The 20,192-nt window shown below is 40.2% G+C and overlaps 1 protein-coding gene across 18 annotated transcripts in view; it reads right to left on the reverse strand.

Moving 5' to 3' along the window:
- Positions 1-20,192, reverse strand: part of Foxp (forkhead box transcription factor P) — a 311,646-nt gene that overhangs the window by 99,605 nt on the left and 191,849 nt on the right. For 17 of the 18 annotated variants that reach the window (XR_013258917.1, XM_077419195.1, XM_077419189.1 and 14 more), the window contains one exon: positions 8,035-8,163. Coding sequence is in view for 17 of the 18 variants with exons in the window: in XM_077419195.1 (XP_077275321.1) it covers positions 8,035-8,163 (129 nt within the window). In the remaining variant the exon portion in view is untranslated. Of the gene's footprint in view, positions 1-8,034; positions 8,164-10,095; positions 10,511-20,192 lie in introns of those variants that run through there. The other variant, XM_077419202.1, reaches the window with a different exon arrangement.

Below are 20,192 nucleotides of genomic sequence, written 5' to 3' on the forward strand. Positions count from 1 at the left end.
TGAGTATTCTTGGAGATCTTGGAGATTATTTGATTATCAGTTTTGACAAATCGGCAGATTAAAAAGAATTAAATTCACTTTGGAATATATTTCTAAACAACGCTATTTATCGGTTATATACACGCAACATTGAAAAAAATCATGGAGAAGCATAAATTACCGTTTAATGCAAGAGAAAAAATTGACATATTGTGATGCTATATAATAAAAAATAACATTTGTAATATTGTAGTATTACTATATTTATGTTGTATTATTTAAAATATTAATTCGTGAAACATTTAGATTGAAAATCTTATTTTGCTTCTCCGTTTATATTTTTTCTATCTTCTATATAACAACGTTTTTTCATTATTCATATACAAATGTGAATAAAGTTTTATTAACTTTCGGCGACTTGTCTTTTCAAACTCGTCTAATGACCCATAATTCCGACGATTTTCATATTATAAAGCATTCAAATGTCACATATATATAGCTGTATCGGCCGAAACCAATTTAACGAGATGACCTTCCTATCACGATGTAATCGTAGGAGTGCCGTGTTACGCACATTTTCCCACACTAACCTGTCATTATCCTTTCACTAATCGTTACTCGTTAGGTACGCGCGTATTACGACGGTGCAAATAACAACAGCTTTTACTAATTTACTACTATGTAAAATAACGAGCGCTATAAGGGTAATCGTGACTTATATAGACAGCACAATGTTTCGCAATAAGAATCTCTTTATAGGGAGCCATTAAAAAAAAAGGAATATTTAGTTAAACTAGAAGCTAAAGGTCATTATTCCTCAACGTCTATATCATTATCTTGATACACGTGCCTTAAAAAAAATATCATTCTTCACGCAATTTAAGACAAATTGTTGACGACTGTATTAATAGAGACATTTTTACGAATATAAAAATATAATTTTAAATCTGTTAAAATTATTTGGCATTACTGCGTTTACTATGGGTAAGTTATTTTGAACCTCGCAATAAGAACATTGACTTGAAAAATAATTAAGACACATCATGAATACTCTTTCGGAGGAAACGTTATTAATCACTTTCGTCAAGCTGATTCACGCTTCGACATACATACTTTAACAAAGTAACTTGGGGGGAGGAAGAAGGGGGGCCGGCGAAACAATTCCCACTTCGAGAGTTTCTAGCAGCACCCGGCGCAAACGAGCCTAATCAGACCAGAAGCAAACCAGATCGCTACTCCCGGAAAGAAATTTCCATCCCCGACGATGCAAGGCCCCCGAGAGGAGAATAAAGGCCACCCAAATCCACCCGTTTCGGGTAATTTATTAAAATCCTCGTCGCTCACGTCGTACCGCGGGAGTTCTTCAACGCGCGCGCAAGAAACTACCGCGCGAGTGCTCCGATCCGAGACCTTTTATGCCCCGGCCAGCTGGCTCAGCACGACAAAAATTCTTTCAATTACAGAAAAGCGAGCTCTCCTTAACTCCGCCGGCATCGATATTCATAGCGAAGCGTGTTACGTAAAAGTTACGGCCTGCGCCGGGCGAGGAAGAGAGGATGCGAGCCGCTTATAGGCTGGCGAGGGTAGGGGAGGAGGAGGCAGAGAAATGGCACGAGGGAAAGCTGGGAAAAGAAGAATTGGTCGGGCGAAGGGGGATGCCAAGCTGCCTGATTGGGAAGGACAGCCTATCCGCAATTTGCGATCCATAAAACTGGAGCGGGAGGTGAGAACTCGCTTGTCTTTCATCGATGCCCCCGGTCTCTTCCTCTCCCGCTGCTCTCTCTCTCTGTCCTTTCTTTTTTTTTAATCCCTCTCCCCGCTCTCGCCCTTTCCACCCCATCCGGCGTTTCATTCGTACTTTGCGCCCATCCTCGCAACCCCTTTTTGCATTTCAAGGAACGCCGATACTCCCGCTGGAGATATCCTTTGGATTCTCTCCGGGCGTTTGGATATTAACCGGGAGATAAACCGGAATGAGGAATCTAATGAAATATCGACGTCATTCACGGTAAAAGTTTGTTTAATTTGGAAATGCCGTCCACGCGCGACGGTAAATTATTGAATGCACGGGCGAATGGGCATCACGCGGTAAGCTGGTATTAGGATTCGGAGTGTTTTATTCGAAAAAGGTGAAGGGTGAAGTTGCGTGACGTGTGACGGAAAAATAGTGACGATTATAAATATCTATAAACGTAATTTTAAATTTATTATTTCTAATAATATAGAGAAATAATTGTATTTGTCGTATCAAAAAACTTCTAAAATAACTGTAGCAATTTTCGCGATCTCTTCGTCAGATAAACAACATAAAATTATCCTATAAACAATAAACGACGACAATTGATAAATTGAAAATTAATAAGAGTAATATGGAGTGAGAGAAAGTGATATCACGTCGGTACATAAACGAGCTAGAAATTCTGAACGCACACGTACGCACGCATGAACGTAGGTTGTAAAAGAGGATATTGTGTTAACGTGTGTGTACGTATACGGCCACGCATACACACACGCAAAACTTACATTACACATGCGACACCGTACATCTGCTCGGTCGTTGCTTGTGTAAATAAAGATTCCCTTATCGGTAAGCTAGCACATATATAGCGGGATATTTTGGAAGCCTTCTATATTACTTCTCGTATACTCGTATACGCATATTAAGCATGTATACGTATGTCTTTATTCCGGTTGGATGAATAAACAACGACTGAAAGCCATAATTGATTGTTAATAATTAGTCGTAATAATATACTCGAGAAACTATTTGGATTTCTTATAAATCTTGGACGAGCGTTATAAGTTTTCGGTACGTAAGAGAGTCTTTGTACAATCCTTCGAGAGGCCATTTTACTCTTATTTTAAAATGTGGAGGAAGGAAGTGTCGATTGAATCGAACATCAACGAACTTCGGGATCTCACGACTTTATGAAGTTGCCTTGATCGTTTTGGGATCGAGTTTTGGGTAACCATTGACTTTTGCTGACCGTCCTACCGCGATTCGACCGCGATTTCCTTACTGCCATTGTGTCACACTTGAAGCAATCTTGATAGACTCCGTAACTTCGCTAGAGTCTCGCATAGCTTTCCGAGTAATGGGTTAGGTTAATGTCGACAATTGTCCCGTTGAGTCAATTATTTGCAATCTCTATGCAGCAGAACTTCAAAGCGATTCTGTAGTTAACTTATTAACCGGGCGGAAAGTTTAAGCGGAAGTTAAGATTCCGCGCCATGCCGAATGAGACATTACGTCAACGTGAGAATTTTTATCTACAGAAGACTTAGACGACCCATTCACATCCTTATCGTTTAGAAATAATATTTTTTGGCATTACTGCACCAAAGCTTTACACATATACACCTATCGTTGCAAAAGTAATTAATTAAAAACTTAGATTTTTGTCAGAAAAAATTGATAGTTGGAAATTTTTACATATGCGCGCGATTTATCGAGCTACGTCAACAAATCCGAACAATTCAATGTATAGTCAAAAAAAAAAAAGTGGCGACAATATTTTATCTGATAATATTTTAACATTTCCACGGGAATAAACGATATAAATAAAAAAAAGTTATAAAGTCAAAAGTGTGTATCAAATGTAAATAGAAAATCCCATGTCCGGTCGAGCACCGAATAACGCAGTTATCACTGCAGTTTGATCAAATGTGCCAGTTTTCCAAAATGGATTTTCGACTGTGAAAACTCGCGTAACACCTGAGATACCCGCACGCGGTATCCAACAACGCGCATCGAAGTTGTCCCGATACGAACAGAGTCGGGAGCCAAGTTTGCGTTAGAACCATACTCACCGATCGAAGTACCGCGGCCCGAAACTGTTTATAATTTAAGGGGTTCTTGAGAGTCGAGAGCCGGCTGCGGAGGGTTCGGAGTGACGCAGTAGCCTAAGGACGTCGCGAGGGACGTTGTCGTTCTATTGCGGTTACGGGTGTAAGGAGAGTCTCCGGGTAGGCAGAGGAGAGAAGAGCACGGTGAAAAGCACGAAGTCGAAGTGTCGAGGTGTCTACGTGCCTGATATCACAGACCCTGATATATCTTCGTGACTTCGTTACGAGAGGATGTAATTGCCGCGACACTTTCACGTGTTCCAATTCGTGTACGTTATGTATATATGGGAAACTGTGTCGTTATTAAGAATAGAGCCACTTTGGTTTTCGAAACTGTGATAATTCGAAATTTTGGACGAGCGGTAATTTAATTGAAATATATAAGCTACTAAGAAATGCAATCAATTTAAAATATAAATAACGGATATAAATAATATTAAATATAAGTCTCATTTTCAGCTTGTAACACATAATTTATACTGTTCATTTTTTATTTTGTTTCTGTTTAAACATAAAATTTAGACAATCTTTCAAATATTTATAAATAATTACATCTCCTTTTTATTCACGTAGTACATTAAACAATAAAGGTAAAAGATATCTGTTATATATAAATTATTCGATAATAAATGCGGATTTGTTTGTGTGCATTTATTTTTAAGTGTGATATGTATAATTAAATATAGCATAAAACTAAATACTTATTTAGCAATTTATTTCGAGATCCGAGTTTATATTCCCCAGAATCCAGAATTGAAGTGATCGAAAATGGATAGCAAAAAAACAATAAAAAAAAAACTTGAATATCGTTGAAAGAAATTACTACGTATTAGAAAATTAAATTTTTATTGATTTGTATTGATTTAATATAATATTAGAAATTTTCAGAATTTCTTAACAATGATGATACTCTTTCGGTTTGACCTGGACGTAATAAAATGTCGCGACCTGTATTCATTTTGATATATACCTCAGCTAAACTCGGCAAGATTAATACGGTACATGCATTTTAATATTAGCTCGATAGTCGATCCTTCGGATGGGGAAACACGATTTTACTCCTTGGGTCATCGGGAATAGGGAAACCGAAAATAAAACTCGATAAACGGTTTCGTATTACGCGGGTCCCTCGGTATTAAACCTGATGCTTATTCGCATTTATAATTAATTATCCCGGCTAATATCGGACGCATATATATAAGGTTTGCCTTCTGTTCTTCAAGGTGCTCTACGATATGTGCTATATGAAAATTGGTATAAAAAATTTGAGAAATTGGAACAGTTGGAAGAAATACAAAGATAGCAATATGTGTGTTGACATTTTTGATATGCTATCCAATGATAGATTAGCTATACGTTTTAGCTAAAAACTTTGGTTTATTTATAGATTGTAGAATATATATATATATATATATATATATATATATATATCATATAGGCGCGCATACGTCGTGAGCCATATTATATCCTTTGCGGAAACGAAACCGCTGGAAAAGACCGCTTTAAAGGCCATAAAACATTTGTTTCCACCCGTCACCGCTTGCCCGGGGGTGGTATATTGCGTTCGTCCGCGAGCGCGGGATTTTGAATTGAATTTGAAATCAGGGGGCCTCGATTTTATGGCGGCCGGGTGTCAAATGTCGAAGTGTCGCGCCCGGTGCCGGCTTATCGCCGGGAAAACTCCCGAGATCCCGAGGACGAAAGCTCCAAAAGGGCGTGATCGGTTTACGTCGCAGCGCAGGTCGCGATACAGGATGCCGAAAGACCGTTCAATTCCGTTTTCGATTTGGACCTCGCGCGAAAAGGCGGCGGAAAGAGAGGCGTAAAAGGGCACGAAGGTCACTGTTTCGTTTTATTGCGACTCCACTCTACCTTGATGATCCCTCCAACCGATCGGATCATTCGGATCGTACTTATAGCTCAGAGGTTCCAAGGTTATTTTCTTCCAACTTGTTGCAGATGTTTTCCGCGAGATCCCGAGGTCTCTTGTTATTATTAGCAATATTCAATTATTTACGATATACGATTTTTTTTATCTCAGATTTGTGTATTTGCCATATACAATTAATTTAGTATTGAAAGAGAACAAGATCGAAATTGATTTCATTTCTTCATCTCATTATTATGCTTAAATAAAGCAGATGCGAAGAGTAACGTCACTTTGAAGATCTTTTCTACAATGGTGTTTGTATACGAGACAAGCGGATGTTATAACATAGCATTGATATCGGATTATAAACCACAATGTCGACAATATAATTATACACACCGATGTTTGCAGTAAATTGTGTTATTATTAATCTGCACGTGCGACATTAATACGTCGAAATGTTGCGAAATATGTGCAAGGTGCATGTTGAATAAAAAAGATATTGTTCAATAGATTTTGTACAAGATCAACATTGATCGCTAATATCTGGACAAACATTATCAGATTGTGAGAAACTGCTCCTCTAGTAACAGATATTTCTTCTAGTATTTCTTCACGATAGCACGCGTCATGTGCCACACACTGACAACAAATGTTGTTAATGTTAAAAAGAATGTTTTATTGTTGGCGCGGATTAACATCTCGAACCTTATCGCGTATAAACAGCTGTAGCTTTATTTAGTGATATTGTATGGATCGATGTTTTATCACATTTCGTCATCGTTTGATAAAAACGGCTGTGTTTCATTGTTAAAATTAACAAATTCAGTTTGATCGTCGTGTCTTAAACAACCACTATTCATATACATTTCTGTGACTAGTAAATATTTTTTGTTCCATGCTTTGAGACTTTCCAAATGCAATGACACTCCCTCTCCCTTTGATTATCATGTGTCATTATCAATTTCTCCCTCTTTCCCTCTCCCTTCTCCTCGCCTCCCTACCCCGTCTCTCTCTCTCTCTCTCTCTCTCTCTCTCTCTCTCTCTCTCTCTCTCTCTCTCTCTACCCCCCTCTCTCTCTCTCTCACTTACTCACTCATTCATTCACTCATTCTCTCACTCACTCGCTTAATAGAATAGTATTTTAATATTCTATTCATATTACTACGTCAATATAGTCATAATGTTGTACTAATGGTTGAATTAGATTGTACCTGACTGAATAAAATAAAATATCGCGGATATATTTTTAATTTTCTGTATATATGTTATATACTTTTTAAAATTATATTTAATTATTAATTAATTGTACTTAATAATTAAATATTTAATTTTACATAAAATTAATGTAAATTTGGTGAAACTTCCGAAAACGTTCATGCTCAGATTTAGATGAAACTTTGTAAATAGGTTCCTTTTAGATAGAAAACACATATACCAAAAGAATTTTTTGCGACTCCAAAGTTTAGCAACTTTTTTAACATTTTTAACTTACTGCCTCCGCACATACATTTTCCACGCGAAACAAACCAAAACAGCTCTCAAGTAATGTAAACAACCATAAAATCATACACAAAGTACAAATATATTAGTTTATATACAAAACAAATAAAAACATCATTGGTGAAACTTCCTCTGTGAGGTGAGAAGTAGAGGTGAAATACCACCTCTACTTAAACGAGCTTGTAAAGCGCGCCACGAACCTATGTGGCACCTCGTTTCGCGTGGACAGTGTATGCGCGGAGGCAGTAGGTTCCGTCCCCCTGGGGGGGCTCCACTTTTTTCGGTAAAGCAGAGTATACAGCAGAGTATATAAACTAATATATTTATACTTTGTGTATGATTTTATAGTTGTTTACATTACTTGAGAGCTGTTTTGGTTTGTTTCGCGTGGAAAATGACAGTAAGTTAAAAATGTTAAAAAAGTTGCTAAACTTTGGAGTCGCAAAAAATCCTTTTGGTATATGTGTTTTCTATCTAAAAGGAACCTATTCACAAAGTTTCACCTAAATCTGAGCATGGACGTTTTCGGAAGTACAGCCGTAAATTTAATCAAACAAGAGATAGAGAAAGAGATAGAGAGAGAGAGAGAGAGAGAGAGAGAGAGAGAGAGACAGAGGAGGGGGAGAGAGAAAATAGATTTAAGATAGAATACTAACAGTTAACACGTTACAATTAGTTGCATGATATTCATGTTGATCTTAGATTCAAAAGATTCGTCAATCCTTGTTAGTTCTGACAAGCTAGTCAGAACAAGATTGAGTCAGGAAAGTAATAAAAAAATAAATATTGCATGTGCAGTGATAAATCCAGGTCATTCTCGGAGATTAATTCCTCACCTGATCGTTGTCTTGTTGATCTTGCCCGTAAGTATCACCATTAGGGGTGGTGGCGGCGGAGGGTCGCTGTGACGTTGACAAGTTGATCGCGCCGTCTCCGTCTGTATCATGATCCATTATGCCATCGTCCTGAAATCACGATCATCGTTATACGTTATACGCTCTCGCGCACCAATCTCGATTATAAGTGGCGCGCGCTTTTGGAGAACGTTGCTATTCATTGCATTATCCTCATCATTGCTTCTAATAATATAGTAATATGTAATAAATAACACTAATCTAACTCAATAATCTTGTTTGGTTGTAATATATTAAATTTGCATTTGTATTATAATATAAAGTTATTATAATACAAATTGTCATTTTTTTTACCGAATAAAAATTGTACGTCAACTTCACTTCGATTCAATAATTAGTTTAAGATTTAACTTTATACATGTGCTTTTAACTTCTAATTGTATTTTTTATCGTTATTATTCACTGCTTTCAAACACAATGTAACTCCTTATTTGACTTCTGTGTTTTAGCGACGTTTAATTGACTTATCTCCGCATAATTATTCTTTTATTCTCTGTACTATGTGTTCTTTGTTTAATTATCTAATTTATTATATTTGTTTTGATGATTGAGGAAAAAAACTCTGTTTATGTTAGATATATACGTCCCGTGTACATTTAAGAGATATTACATAAACTATATTTATTTTTTAAACTTAACACCTCTCGATTGCTTTCTTGGCCTTTGACTTCTTACGTTATATTTGTACGATTTATTACTTATCTCTCAATAGAACATTTGAATAGATACGATCTCTAATCGTTTAATAACCTGTATTGTACTATTTCCTGCTTCTCTATAAATTTTTAAAAAAATATAATTCATTAAAAGAATGACGCATAAATTATACACAAATACAAATTTGGCATGAAATCTGTATAGTCGTACACAAGTGCTAGTAAGTGATAAAAATATATCAGAAATACCCAGAAAGAAAGTTGTGCAACAAACACACTGTAATACTCACTATATTTAATTGTTGAACACAATTAAATATAGTGAATATTTTAGGAATATTCGGTCATGATCCTGGAGCGTGGTAATCGTGACGAAATTTCAAAACATGCTTCAATCCGACATTGCCCTCGTGTGAGCCATGATTTTAAGATCGAAGTCTGACGCACGTGATTCCACCATATATCCGACGCAAGAGAAATAATGTTTCGCGGTTGCGAAAAGCTAATAATACGTACTTTCCCGGAAATGCGTAACATCACGCTAAGGATTCTGCTAAATTTTCACGCCAAGACTCTGCTTCTCGTCATAAACGATGTATAATACACAATACCTACGTGCTTATCGTAAATATTTCGCGAGCATCGCGCGCGGATAGTTCAGCCGCGTATAAATAATTCGTAAATTCCATCGTAATACCGTACGCGAGGTGTACGAAGCGCGGTGTATATTGATGAAAGTAGAAAATTATACAATAAGGTGTGTACGCGTGTATATTATGAATAGCTAATTTATCGCGAACTTAAATAAGAAATTAACGCGTCCGCGGTAAAGCGTATAAGAAACAAAATGAATGTGGGACTCGATGTGGGACGTAAATGTCCCGCGGATCGTTGCATTGCGTTCGCGCGCCCGTGCAAAATAGATCCCAAATTAAATCACAATTAACATATTAATTATTCAGGAAAAATTAGTCACGCAATATTCCTCGATCTTGCATCTTACCCGCCCGGCTAAATTGGAAAGCGTCATTTTCTCTCAGAAAGGAATAATTACGCGCGACGTGCAACCGTTAATTAAACATCGGCGAGTTTATTTCGAATTCCACGGCTGCAGTAGAGGTGCGTTCGCAGACGTATTTCGTAAAAATAAAAAAAAATAACACGCAATCAAGCGTCGTATAATTAATGCCCACTTCACGATCATCGATTATTCACGACGACAGTCGCGATTAATGTTGCGTCACGCTTAAAGTCGCCTAAGACGATCGCTTAATTAATTCTTAATTAATGTACGCGTCGCGCCGAGAATTCAATCAAAATTCCTTACGTCTGTTTCGGTTCGCTGTTGGGCGCGTTGCAGTCCATGAGAATTAACGGTTTTGCTCTCCGACGAGAAGAGGAAGAAAAATCTGCTGTTTCCGGCGTCACAGAGAGAGAGAGAGAGATTGCCGCCTCACGCGGCAAGCGGCATTTCCGGCCCCCCGAAAGCGCAACGACGCGACGTGGCGCGTATACGCGGTCGCAAACACTCCGCGCCTACGTCCACTGTAAACATCCGGAAATGTTGTGCCACACGCGGAAATCCCCCGCGCAATGGCGGCGGAAGTCGCCTCCCCGTGGGATTGTGTCTCACAAAGGCACCGAGCTATACACGTTCCTCGCACTGCATCCAGAAAGCGGCATTTTGAACCTCCTCCGCGAAACTCCAGTCACTCGCGGCGGCGGGGGGAGCGGGGGGGGGTGCGGGAGGAAGGGAGGGTGGGAACGCGAAGAGGGTAAGACGAAAGCGCACCCCCTGACAAACTGAGCGCGACGGGCAGCGCGACGATAAGAGTAAAGGGTGCGAAAACGAGAAAAAAAATGGGTGAACGAAAGAAGAAGGGGGAGGAGGAGGGAGAGCGCGACGGATTTCGCGAGGAAGACGAAAGCCAAGCGTTAGCGCGCCGACCGTAGTAGAGCGAGGACTAAACACTAAAAGCGGCACAGGCATACCGAGCAGCGCTCGACCGGCGGGGCTGTTGCTTATTGTGTAAATATAAACAAATATAGTTGAAACCAACCAACAGGCCTGCTTTCAGCCCCCCCGCCCCACCCCTCAACCCCCCGCGCTGCCACAGTCCTCCGCTCGATGTGTGTACCCTACCTTCTTCTCCTCCGCGTTCCCTCGTAATCCCCTCCTACCCGCGTTACCGCGTCCCCTCTACGCGGCACATCCAAAGACTTTCCCCCCTCGGCCCCCTTAGACACCTACCCATCGTCACGTCCCTGACCCCACTGCCGCCGCGACTACATCATACGCGGCACATCGTGGTCTCTGACTCGCCTCACCATATGTTCATTTCTCCTCTTTACTCTCGTTCCCTGTCCATATCCTCTATCTCCTTCTCTTTCTCTCTCCTTCTCCCTCTCTCTCCCTCTCTTTTTCTATACCCGCGCATCACACATCGCCGCACTCTGTCGCCCGAAGTTGCTGGATTACGTGCCAGCGGGGCCCTAAGAGATCTTCGAGGTTCTTCCTTTTTTTTTGTGGGACGCCTCCATGGATCGTGGAGAAAGGAAACGGTCGAAGTGCGTCTTTTTCTCGGATATTTCTGACGTGCGTGTTGTGGGAATAGCTATAATTATTCGGGGTTTACCAGTTTACGTGCCAATGTTCTTCACCGTCGATCAATTGATAACTGTACGAAGAGGAATGTAAAATTTTTCCGAAGCTCTTTTGGTACGAAAATTTTGAAAATAAAAGAAGTTGAACACTTGAATATGAAGGAAAAATTATATTTCAGTTACTTTGGATGTGTATAGCGGGTACCAAATTTATTTTGATTGTTTCTGAAGATATGTAAAATACAAAAAGAGATATAAATGTTTTAAATAGAAACGTTCGTTGTTTGTATATATCGCCTTTTATAAAAAAATCTTCATAAAAATGTGCGTTCGTTATACGTGCACAAGATACTCGTACATCTTTCATCTGTAATTTCGCTACGTAACTTGCGTCTTGCGTCCTAAAATAGCGTCAAGTCATCAAATCGGTTTGCTAACAAATTTCTGCCGAATAAATATTGAAACTTCTCTTTTAGAAATTATATATCGCTTTAGCAGAAGCCACACTTCGATATATATTTCTCTCTCTCTCTCTCTCTCTCTCTCTCTCTCTCTATTTATTTTACTGCATACTTGTCTACTTTCTCAAAGCGTAATCTGAGTTATAAACCGTATAAGCAGGTCGCGCGTACAGACAGCTTTTGACAACACAATCTTCAACGTATTAACGACGATGCATCGTATATGCATCATTGAATACTAACCCTCTTAACGCACTTCACACGATAAGCACCTTACGACTTCACTCCGCATTTCGCGAAAAGAAACGAAGTGGACGTTGCAGGTATGGAAATCCTATTCTTTGGTTAGCTAAGTATATATGCGTGAGGAGAGAAGCGGCTACACACAGAGCGATAAATACGCGTGTACACACGTGTTGCCTGACGCAACTCCAACGGTCGAACCACCGGCTTCGAGTTTGTACAGGCGAACCGGAAATGGGGGACAAAATGTTCCTCGAAACGAGACGTGTGTCCTTAAATATTCCTTTCACTCGTTGCCTCAGCTTCTCGACAATTACACGATGTAGAGCGATACTGTACTTCTCTGCCTGCGCTCTCTCTCTCTCTCTCTCTCTCTCTCTCTCTCTCTCTCTCTCTCTCTCTCTCTCTCTCTCTCTCTCTCTCTCTCTCTCTCTCTTCTCCCCCTTCCCCCTCTCTCTGCAAAAACCCTGAAGATAAAAACACACGTACTCGAATTTCAAATTATTATATCACACACTTGTTTCCGACATAAACTTATGTTACACGGTGGCACGGTGACCCTATGGGGGATGAAACTTCGACTACGGCGATCTATTCTACAATTTAATGATGCGTGAAATATTAATTATCTGTAACTTTAGTTATAACATGTTGAAAGAATGCAACTAAATATAGTTCGAATAATTTTTAAAAATTACCAATACAAGACAAATAAATACAATTTATGCTGATATTAAGAATTTAATTTAATAATTTATCTCTATGTAGCATGTATGTATATAACTGTTGTAAATTACTCACGTGATAATGAATATGTATTAAATTATGAGGAGTCTTAAGTTACTAATTATTTTAGCAGAAGCAACTTTTATATTGACGATATTGAGAAAATAATATATGTGTACATTAATATACGACTTACAGATTTATACAAAAATAAAGTATATGAATTGTGCAAAAGAGAAAATTACTTCACTCAAAACGGCAAATATGCAAACTGCTTGAAAACTAAATTGAACATTCTCTAAGATGCTTTCCATTAAACTCACCAATATCTCGCTGAAAAATTTAACAGAGACCTATGTTTCACGGAACACTTGAATAAATAACATAAAGTCGAAGTCGAAGTCGAAGACGACTAACCTGCATAAATTCTCGTCGAAAATCCGGCGTCCGGCGTAACGCGAAATTTTCACCGCATTTTCCGCGGCTCCATGGCTTCCTTCGACTCGCACATTCCATGCGCCGCGGCTGCATGGTTTTAGAGAGAGACCGCGTAATATAAAAATAAATTCTGCAAAAATGCTAGGCGGATGGTTAACGGCGCAAACGGATATAGCCCCGGTATTACACGCCTCGGTACATAAAGTTCTTAATAAGCGGGCTATATAAGGGTGGCTTAACTACGAGAACGCTACGCAACCTTGTTCCACGGGCCTTCCACGGGCATCGCGCGCGGAGGAAGTTTGCGAGTGACTTTATTAGACCCTGCGATATACCGAGCCAACTATCAGAAGCATTCGAAGCGATTCACGGTTTAAGTCATCTATTGTCGAAGATCTAGGTTGCTTATGGTGGCCTCGCACCGAGGGGAGAGCCATGTCCCATCGTCAGTCCTATGACAACAAAACTGGGGGCAAAAATAGACGCAGCCGGCTCAGTCAGCTTATATACGTCGCATATGTACTAAATATGTATTTATTAAGTAAACAACGATGGGGCTAGGTTCCCGGGGTACGCCTCGCGCCGCCGCGTTTCCTATTTCAATGTGGATAATGTGTCGGGGAATTTTGGGGGCCGCTTTGCTCGCGCCATTGCTCATAGGCGTGGTCACAGATCGTATTTCGTACGTGAGTAAAGTGTGAATGCAATCCCCAAGCTAAAAAATTACATACGTAATTATTTCGGTGGAACGATACAAGAGTCGCGTGGGAAACGAATAAAGTAGTTCCGATTGCGATCGCACAGATTCTGTAAATATATCTTATTAGTTTTCGTTAGGAAGTTAAAACAATGTTAATGTATGAATAAAGAAATATGAAATCTGCTATAGAAAAAAGAATTGTCAAGTCGTAAGTCTGTAAAAATAAAAAAAAATCGAGAATTACTCTGAATTAATCTAATTTTATCCGTCAAAGAAAGGAAACGTATATAATGAAGAAAAATGTTACGTTATAATCATATAAGACATAAAACTCGTAGATTTGATTTCACGTAGCTTTACAATTGTTTAAAGTTATAAAAATTTTCTCGTAAAAAGAATAACTAAAATATACACAATAAAACAATTTTTAAATAAATTAAAATTAATTGACCAGAGTCACTGGTCAATTAATCTCGCACGAAGATTCCCAAGTTGAATAACATTCTTCTGTCTCGTGATATATATAAATATATATTGATTGACAATATTCTTTAGTGAAAACGTTATAATGCTCAATTTATTTAGCTGATGCCACCGGTATCCAGCACGTATCGCTAATTTGCACATTATCCGATAAAGCGATTAAAACTAAAACGTGACATTAAACGGAAAATAATGTTGCAACTCGTTGTTAAGCATCGTAAAGCAGCAAAATGATATACGAACGGCAACGCGGGCAACCGATCCACCAATCCTGCCGTAAAGGAGGATAATCGTCGAGAGTCGAAGCAAGAAGAGATAACGAGACCTCATATATCCCCATCAAACCGGAAAGGGCGACAAGGCAAACGCGCATCTTCCCACATGCTTACGGTCGTTTGAAGTTCTTCTGGCATATATATACACACATACGCACACATAGCCGTCAGAGGGTCCGGCTCGTCCCTACTAAATAATAAACGAGAGGATTTACCCCCGTTAGGTTCGCGCGACGGTACATAAAAATACTTGAATCTGAGAAATTAGCGAGGTAACGGGCTGTCGTCCCCGTAGTGGGTGGCGTAAAAGAGAGAGACGAGGGTGCGAAGCAGAAATAGAGGAGGAGAGACGGATGAAAAGAGGAGACGCTGAAAAAGAGAAAACCGTGGTAGGGGGGGGGGTCGGCCCCGGCGGAGGCGTTTCGGTCTCTGTGCGGAGTGGCCAGGAAAAAAGGGTACCTAAAAGGGTTGAATTAATGTCGCGATAAATATATGATTTAAGGTGGAAACGTTTGCAACTCCGGCTAATTTTTTATCTCAGAACCGCGGCCGCGCTCGCCGCCCCGCCGGTGAGGGTTTTTACCCTAGAAAAGCAAGCGCGCGAGACGATCTATCCATGGCGCAGGCCGGGAGGGGAGACAGGGCGGAAGGGGTCGGGACAGGGAAGAAGAGGGTGGTCGAGAGGAGGGCCTCGAATCCACCGCTTATTTCTTTTTTCGGGTAATTTACTGCCAGCGAGAATTTGAACGGACGCGCGCTTTTTAATAGTTCGCGCCACTCTCGAAAGACCCCGCTCGTGCTCCTCTCCCCTTGTCCCGCCGGCCGCGCCGCCACATCTCCACCGTCGTGCAACCCTTGCGCGCGGTAGGCCTCTCCTATTGGTCTTTCCGCCCTGTGTGTCTTTCCCGCTTTGTCCCTCGTTCCCGTATCGGAAGAACAACGAGAGGAGGCGTCGCGTCGCGTCGTTCGCGGCGGTTACGATGAAAATTACGAGACTATAAAGCCGAGCGTCTATACCACGCACTTTATGTCGCGCGACTCGGAATGACGAATTTTACTACAGATTACTCATCGCTTTTTTTTAGCGTCGTTTAACTTGGAGAACGGCGCTAGGTCCACGGAGAGAGAGAGAGAGAAAGAGAGACACGAGAGACGCGGAGTCAATCAGCGTTGAAACAATCGTTTTACGCGCTCCGTAATGCGCTCGTCGCGGTCTTGTCGCGCGTAACGTAACGTGCGCGTACGAGTATTACGGAGCGCGTAACAATCGCTCGACAGAGAGAACATCGACAGAAGTCGTATGTATACACGGCTCGCTTCCTCATTCCATCATTCATTGAAAAGAATCGCGCATTCATGCATCGATGAATTCTAAGAAAATGGAAATGAAAATTTCTGAAAAAATTTATTTGTTTTTCGCCCGCGGAATTAATATTTCTGCCGCGCGGCAAAAGTAAAAATAGTTGCCTCGTCCCATTATTCACCTCAGACTAATCGATTATTGCTATTGGAATTTATAATGTTGCCAACTAATCGCTTCATGAAGCTTGAAAAATTGAATTAATTTAACTTAAGTAGCAAAATTGATCGGACCGATCGAGAATAATTTACATCTCAACTAGACAATGAGTGTCTTATTTTTTTATTGTCGCAAATTTTACTATTGACGATTCACGGAATATATCTCGCAATGAATTCTGCGGAATGTATTTTAAAAACGCGTGTTAAAAATTTCTTCGCGAAATTTTCTCACTTTGCCAAAGTTCTGAAACAAGAAAGAGTTTCTTCACAGTGGGATAAATAAATAGGAAACACCTGCGGGCAGCGCACGAGCGGAGCAACATATGCGTCGTCACGTCCGCGCTCACGCGGAAATATTTATCGCAATGCTATAGCGTATATAGCGCGATAAACATCGCCATATACATTTATGTTTATCTTAACGCCACGTTACGGACGATAGCCAGCCAAACATTTACATCTGTCTCGTATCGGCGCGACACGATAAACACGTTTCCTCGAATCTAAGGAGGAAAACGGCCGTCGTCAGCAGTCGGCGGAATAGAAGTTCCGTCGCGAAAAGCGCAACTCCTCCAATATCCATCCCTTCACATGCGTAATCGGAACAGCCGCCTCTCCTCGTATATGATCCCTTAGAATATCCCGGCGGGACCGCAAACACGCGTTTCCCCAATTATCTACGTGGCCTGACGTGGGCGGTCGGGGGGGGGGGGGTTAAGCGTCGTTACCGGCATCGAATCTCGCGCGTGTATCTGCAACGGCATACGTGACATCGGGTCCGTGGATGATCGCGGAGAGAAGCGAGAGCCGACTTTATTCCCAGGTCGCATCACGAAAATAGGAAAAGCGAAGTAGAATGGAGCAAGACACAAAGAGAGAGATAGAGAATTCTTAATTCACTGTAAGGAAAGGATAGAAATAGAAAATAACAAATATAAAAAAAAGATGAAAGAGAAATCAAGATTAAGACAGAGAGAATTTAAACAAACTAGAGAAAAAAGTTCAAGAAAAAACAATTGAAGAATAGCAATAGAAATATTTACATTGTAAAAGAAGTATAATAAACGAGGAGGATGAATGGTGGAATAGTAAAGAAAAAGAGAAACGCGAAGAAGAAGTGCAAATAAAGAGGCAGTACGCGAATGGACAGAACAGTAAACGGGATGGAGGGGCCAGTCGGAGATCACCCGAGAATAACAGAGGGTGTCTGAAGCGAGAGGAAGCAGAAATAAGGGGGGAGGGGGGAAGCCACCCTCCAGGAAGCGAGAGGAGCGTCGACCGCTTAGGTTTCCGCAGCGTCGACGCTTTTTGGATTAACCGCTCGGACATTAGAATACGGAATTGATATATTATGGTCGTGGACCGCCGTCGGCGGACCGTTTCCTCGGCCGTTTCCACCCGCTACCACCCCTTCTTTGGCCGCGGAACCGCGGGGGTCAGGCGGATCCGTGAAAGAAGGAGGGCGGATGGTCCGGTTACACACACTCTTTAGGCATGACTGCTCGCCGCTCGCATCTTTCATCGCATTATCTCGCCCTCGTAAAACATTCCTTTATAGGTTACCGAAATGTCCCCCCTGCATGAGGACGACAAGAAAGAAGAGTATAGGCTGACCACTGTACTGTACTGTCGTTGCAGTGTCTTCGTCTTGAACGTCTCAACCATTCCGTGGACATGCTTTTGCGAGTTTAGTTTTTTACGAAAGTAATTCGATTCTAAAATATACAAAATAAATTTGCACAGGAAAACTTACTAGTATATAATCATTTAAAAAATGATTCAAGTTGTTAAAGTCTATTTGCTTATGCTTTATGATAATACTAGCATGCCTCGCCGGACTTCGCCCCGGAGAACATGTGTATTAAGACACGCAAATAATCTCTCTTTCTTTCCCTCCCTCCTCCCTCCCCCTCCCCTTTATTATTTTCCGAAAAATTAAAAAAATTAAAAAAACTGGTTTTTAAAAGATCGGTAACAAAAAATTATATACTTTATGGCACTCCCCGGGAAATTCAACCCTTACTTTATGTACAATTCTTTGAGATTCGGTCATTCCAAACCCGTTTCCAAAAAGATCGGTAACAAAAAATAGTACACTTTATAGCACTCCCCGGGAAATTATACTTCTTCTTCATGTATAATTTTTTGAGATTCAATCAATTATTTCCCTAAAAATTGGAAAAATTAAAAAAACCGGTTTCCAAAAAGATCGGTAACAAAAACTGTAACATCATGGCACTCCCCGTCAAATTCTACCACTACTTCTTTAAAATTCGGTCAATAAATTCCCAAAAAATTGAAAAAATTTCCGTACCGGCTTCCAAAAAGATTGGTAACGAAAAATTATACACTTTATAGCACTCCCCGAAAAATTCTGCCCCTGCTTGATCTATAATTCTTTGAGATTCGGCCAATTATTTCCTGAAAAATTAAAAAAATTAGAAAAACCGGTTTCCAGAAGATCGGTAACAAAAAACTATACACCCTATAGCACTCCCCGGGAAATTTTACCCCTATTTCATATACGTTTGGTAAAAATTCGGTCCATTGGTTTCCGAGATCATAGCGGACAAAAAAATGCAAACCCTGTTGCTTTATAATAATAGTATAGACTAGTATAGATTCAATCTCGTCTACTTTTCTAATATAAGAGAGTTCTACAAGAAAATGTAAAAAACTTGGTATTAAGAATTTTCAAATATTCAAAATTGTTGTATCCGTGATTATTAATTTAAGACTTTTTTCACTCCTATTTTTAAAAAACGTAATTATTTAAACAACAATTATTTATTGTTTATTTATAACCAACTTAAAATAAATAATTTATATTAATTTACACTATTAATTTATTCATTCATTATAATGAATAGAATCCTAAACTATACGTATAATTCTGGAGGTATTATCTTTTTTTTCGATTCTTTGATAGAACACTGATAATATTCAACATGATATGCATCTGCATGTCGAGCAACAACGATGCTCAAATTTAGAAAAGTGATATAAATATTTTATTTTACTTGTCACAAGATTTGCTGATATATTTGTCATGTATTATCTATTATTTGCTTGTTCAAACATCACTTCAACAATATATAATTTTTAGATTATTACATATATAATGCATTAAAATATCAGATTATCAGAAAAAATATTAAAAATAATTTTACTTTAAATGAAATTATTCCTCTTTACAGTTACCCTGAATCGAACAGTTTTGTCCATTGAGTTATGATAAGAAACAAGAACGACACTCGCTTGAAAAAATACCAGTATACTTGACATGGATATCACTGGTATCGCGTTTCTTTCGAGTTGATTTATCGCAACGGCGATTAAGGAGACGGCCTGGAAGCTAGCGTTCGGCCCGAGTGAACGTCGATCGGCTCTCCCAACTCCGAGTTCGATCGGCTAATGGCCCCTGGTAGACATTAACATTGACGGGGGGGGGGGAAGTCGACAGGCGTTTATGTGAGCGTGGCGTTAATTCGGCTTTAAGGCGTCTCCGGTATACTCTCCCTCCGCCCTTTCTTATATCCGTGCCGGTGGTTCTCTTGTTAGCATACTTATCATCCGCTCGTGGAATTAAGATAGAGTGAGAGAAAGAGAGGTGGTCCGTGGGTGGCTTGGCGCGGCGCGGCGGCACGAAAAAGCAGCGCGCGAGGGTAGAGAGAAAGACGTTAAGAGACGACTGTCGTACGGGAGGAAACGGGAGAGGGGATGGTGCGGGCTGTTGATAATATCAGTCCGAGCAGGGTAAGATGGGTATTGGCTGGCGGACTATTGTCAGAGTAATGTTGATTGGATTCAAGACCGAAGGCATTAATCTGCCTTCTTTTATTATGGTACCGAGAGAACCATTCCCTGGTCTCGTCTCTCTCTCTCCCTTTATCCTCCGTGTCGTCTTCTCGTGAGTTGATACCCACTTACACGAAATACGAAGGTCTCCTTTCTGTTTCAACCGTTCTCGCGT

Source organism: Temnothorax americanus, unplaced genomic scaffold (genome assembly GCF_048541705.1).
Source record: "Temnothorax americanus isolate GAGA-0224 unplaced genomic scaffold, ASM4854170v1 Scaffold52, whole genome shotgun sequence".
NCBI lineage: Eukaryota > Metazoa > Arthropoda > Insecta > Hymenoptera > Formicidae > Temnothorax > Temnothorax americanus.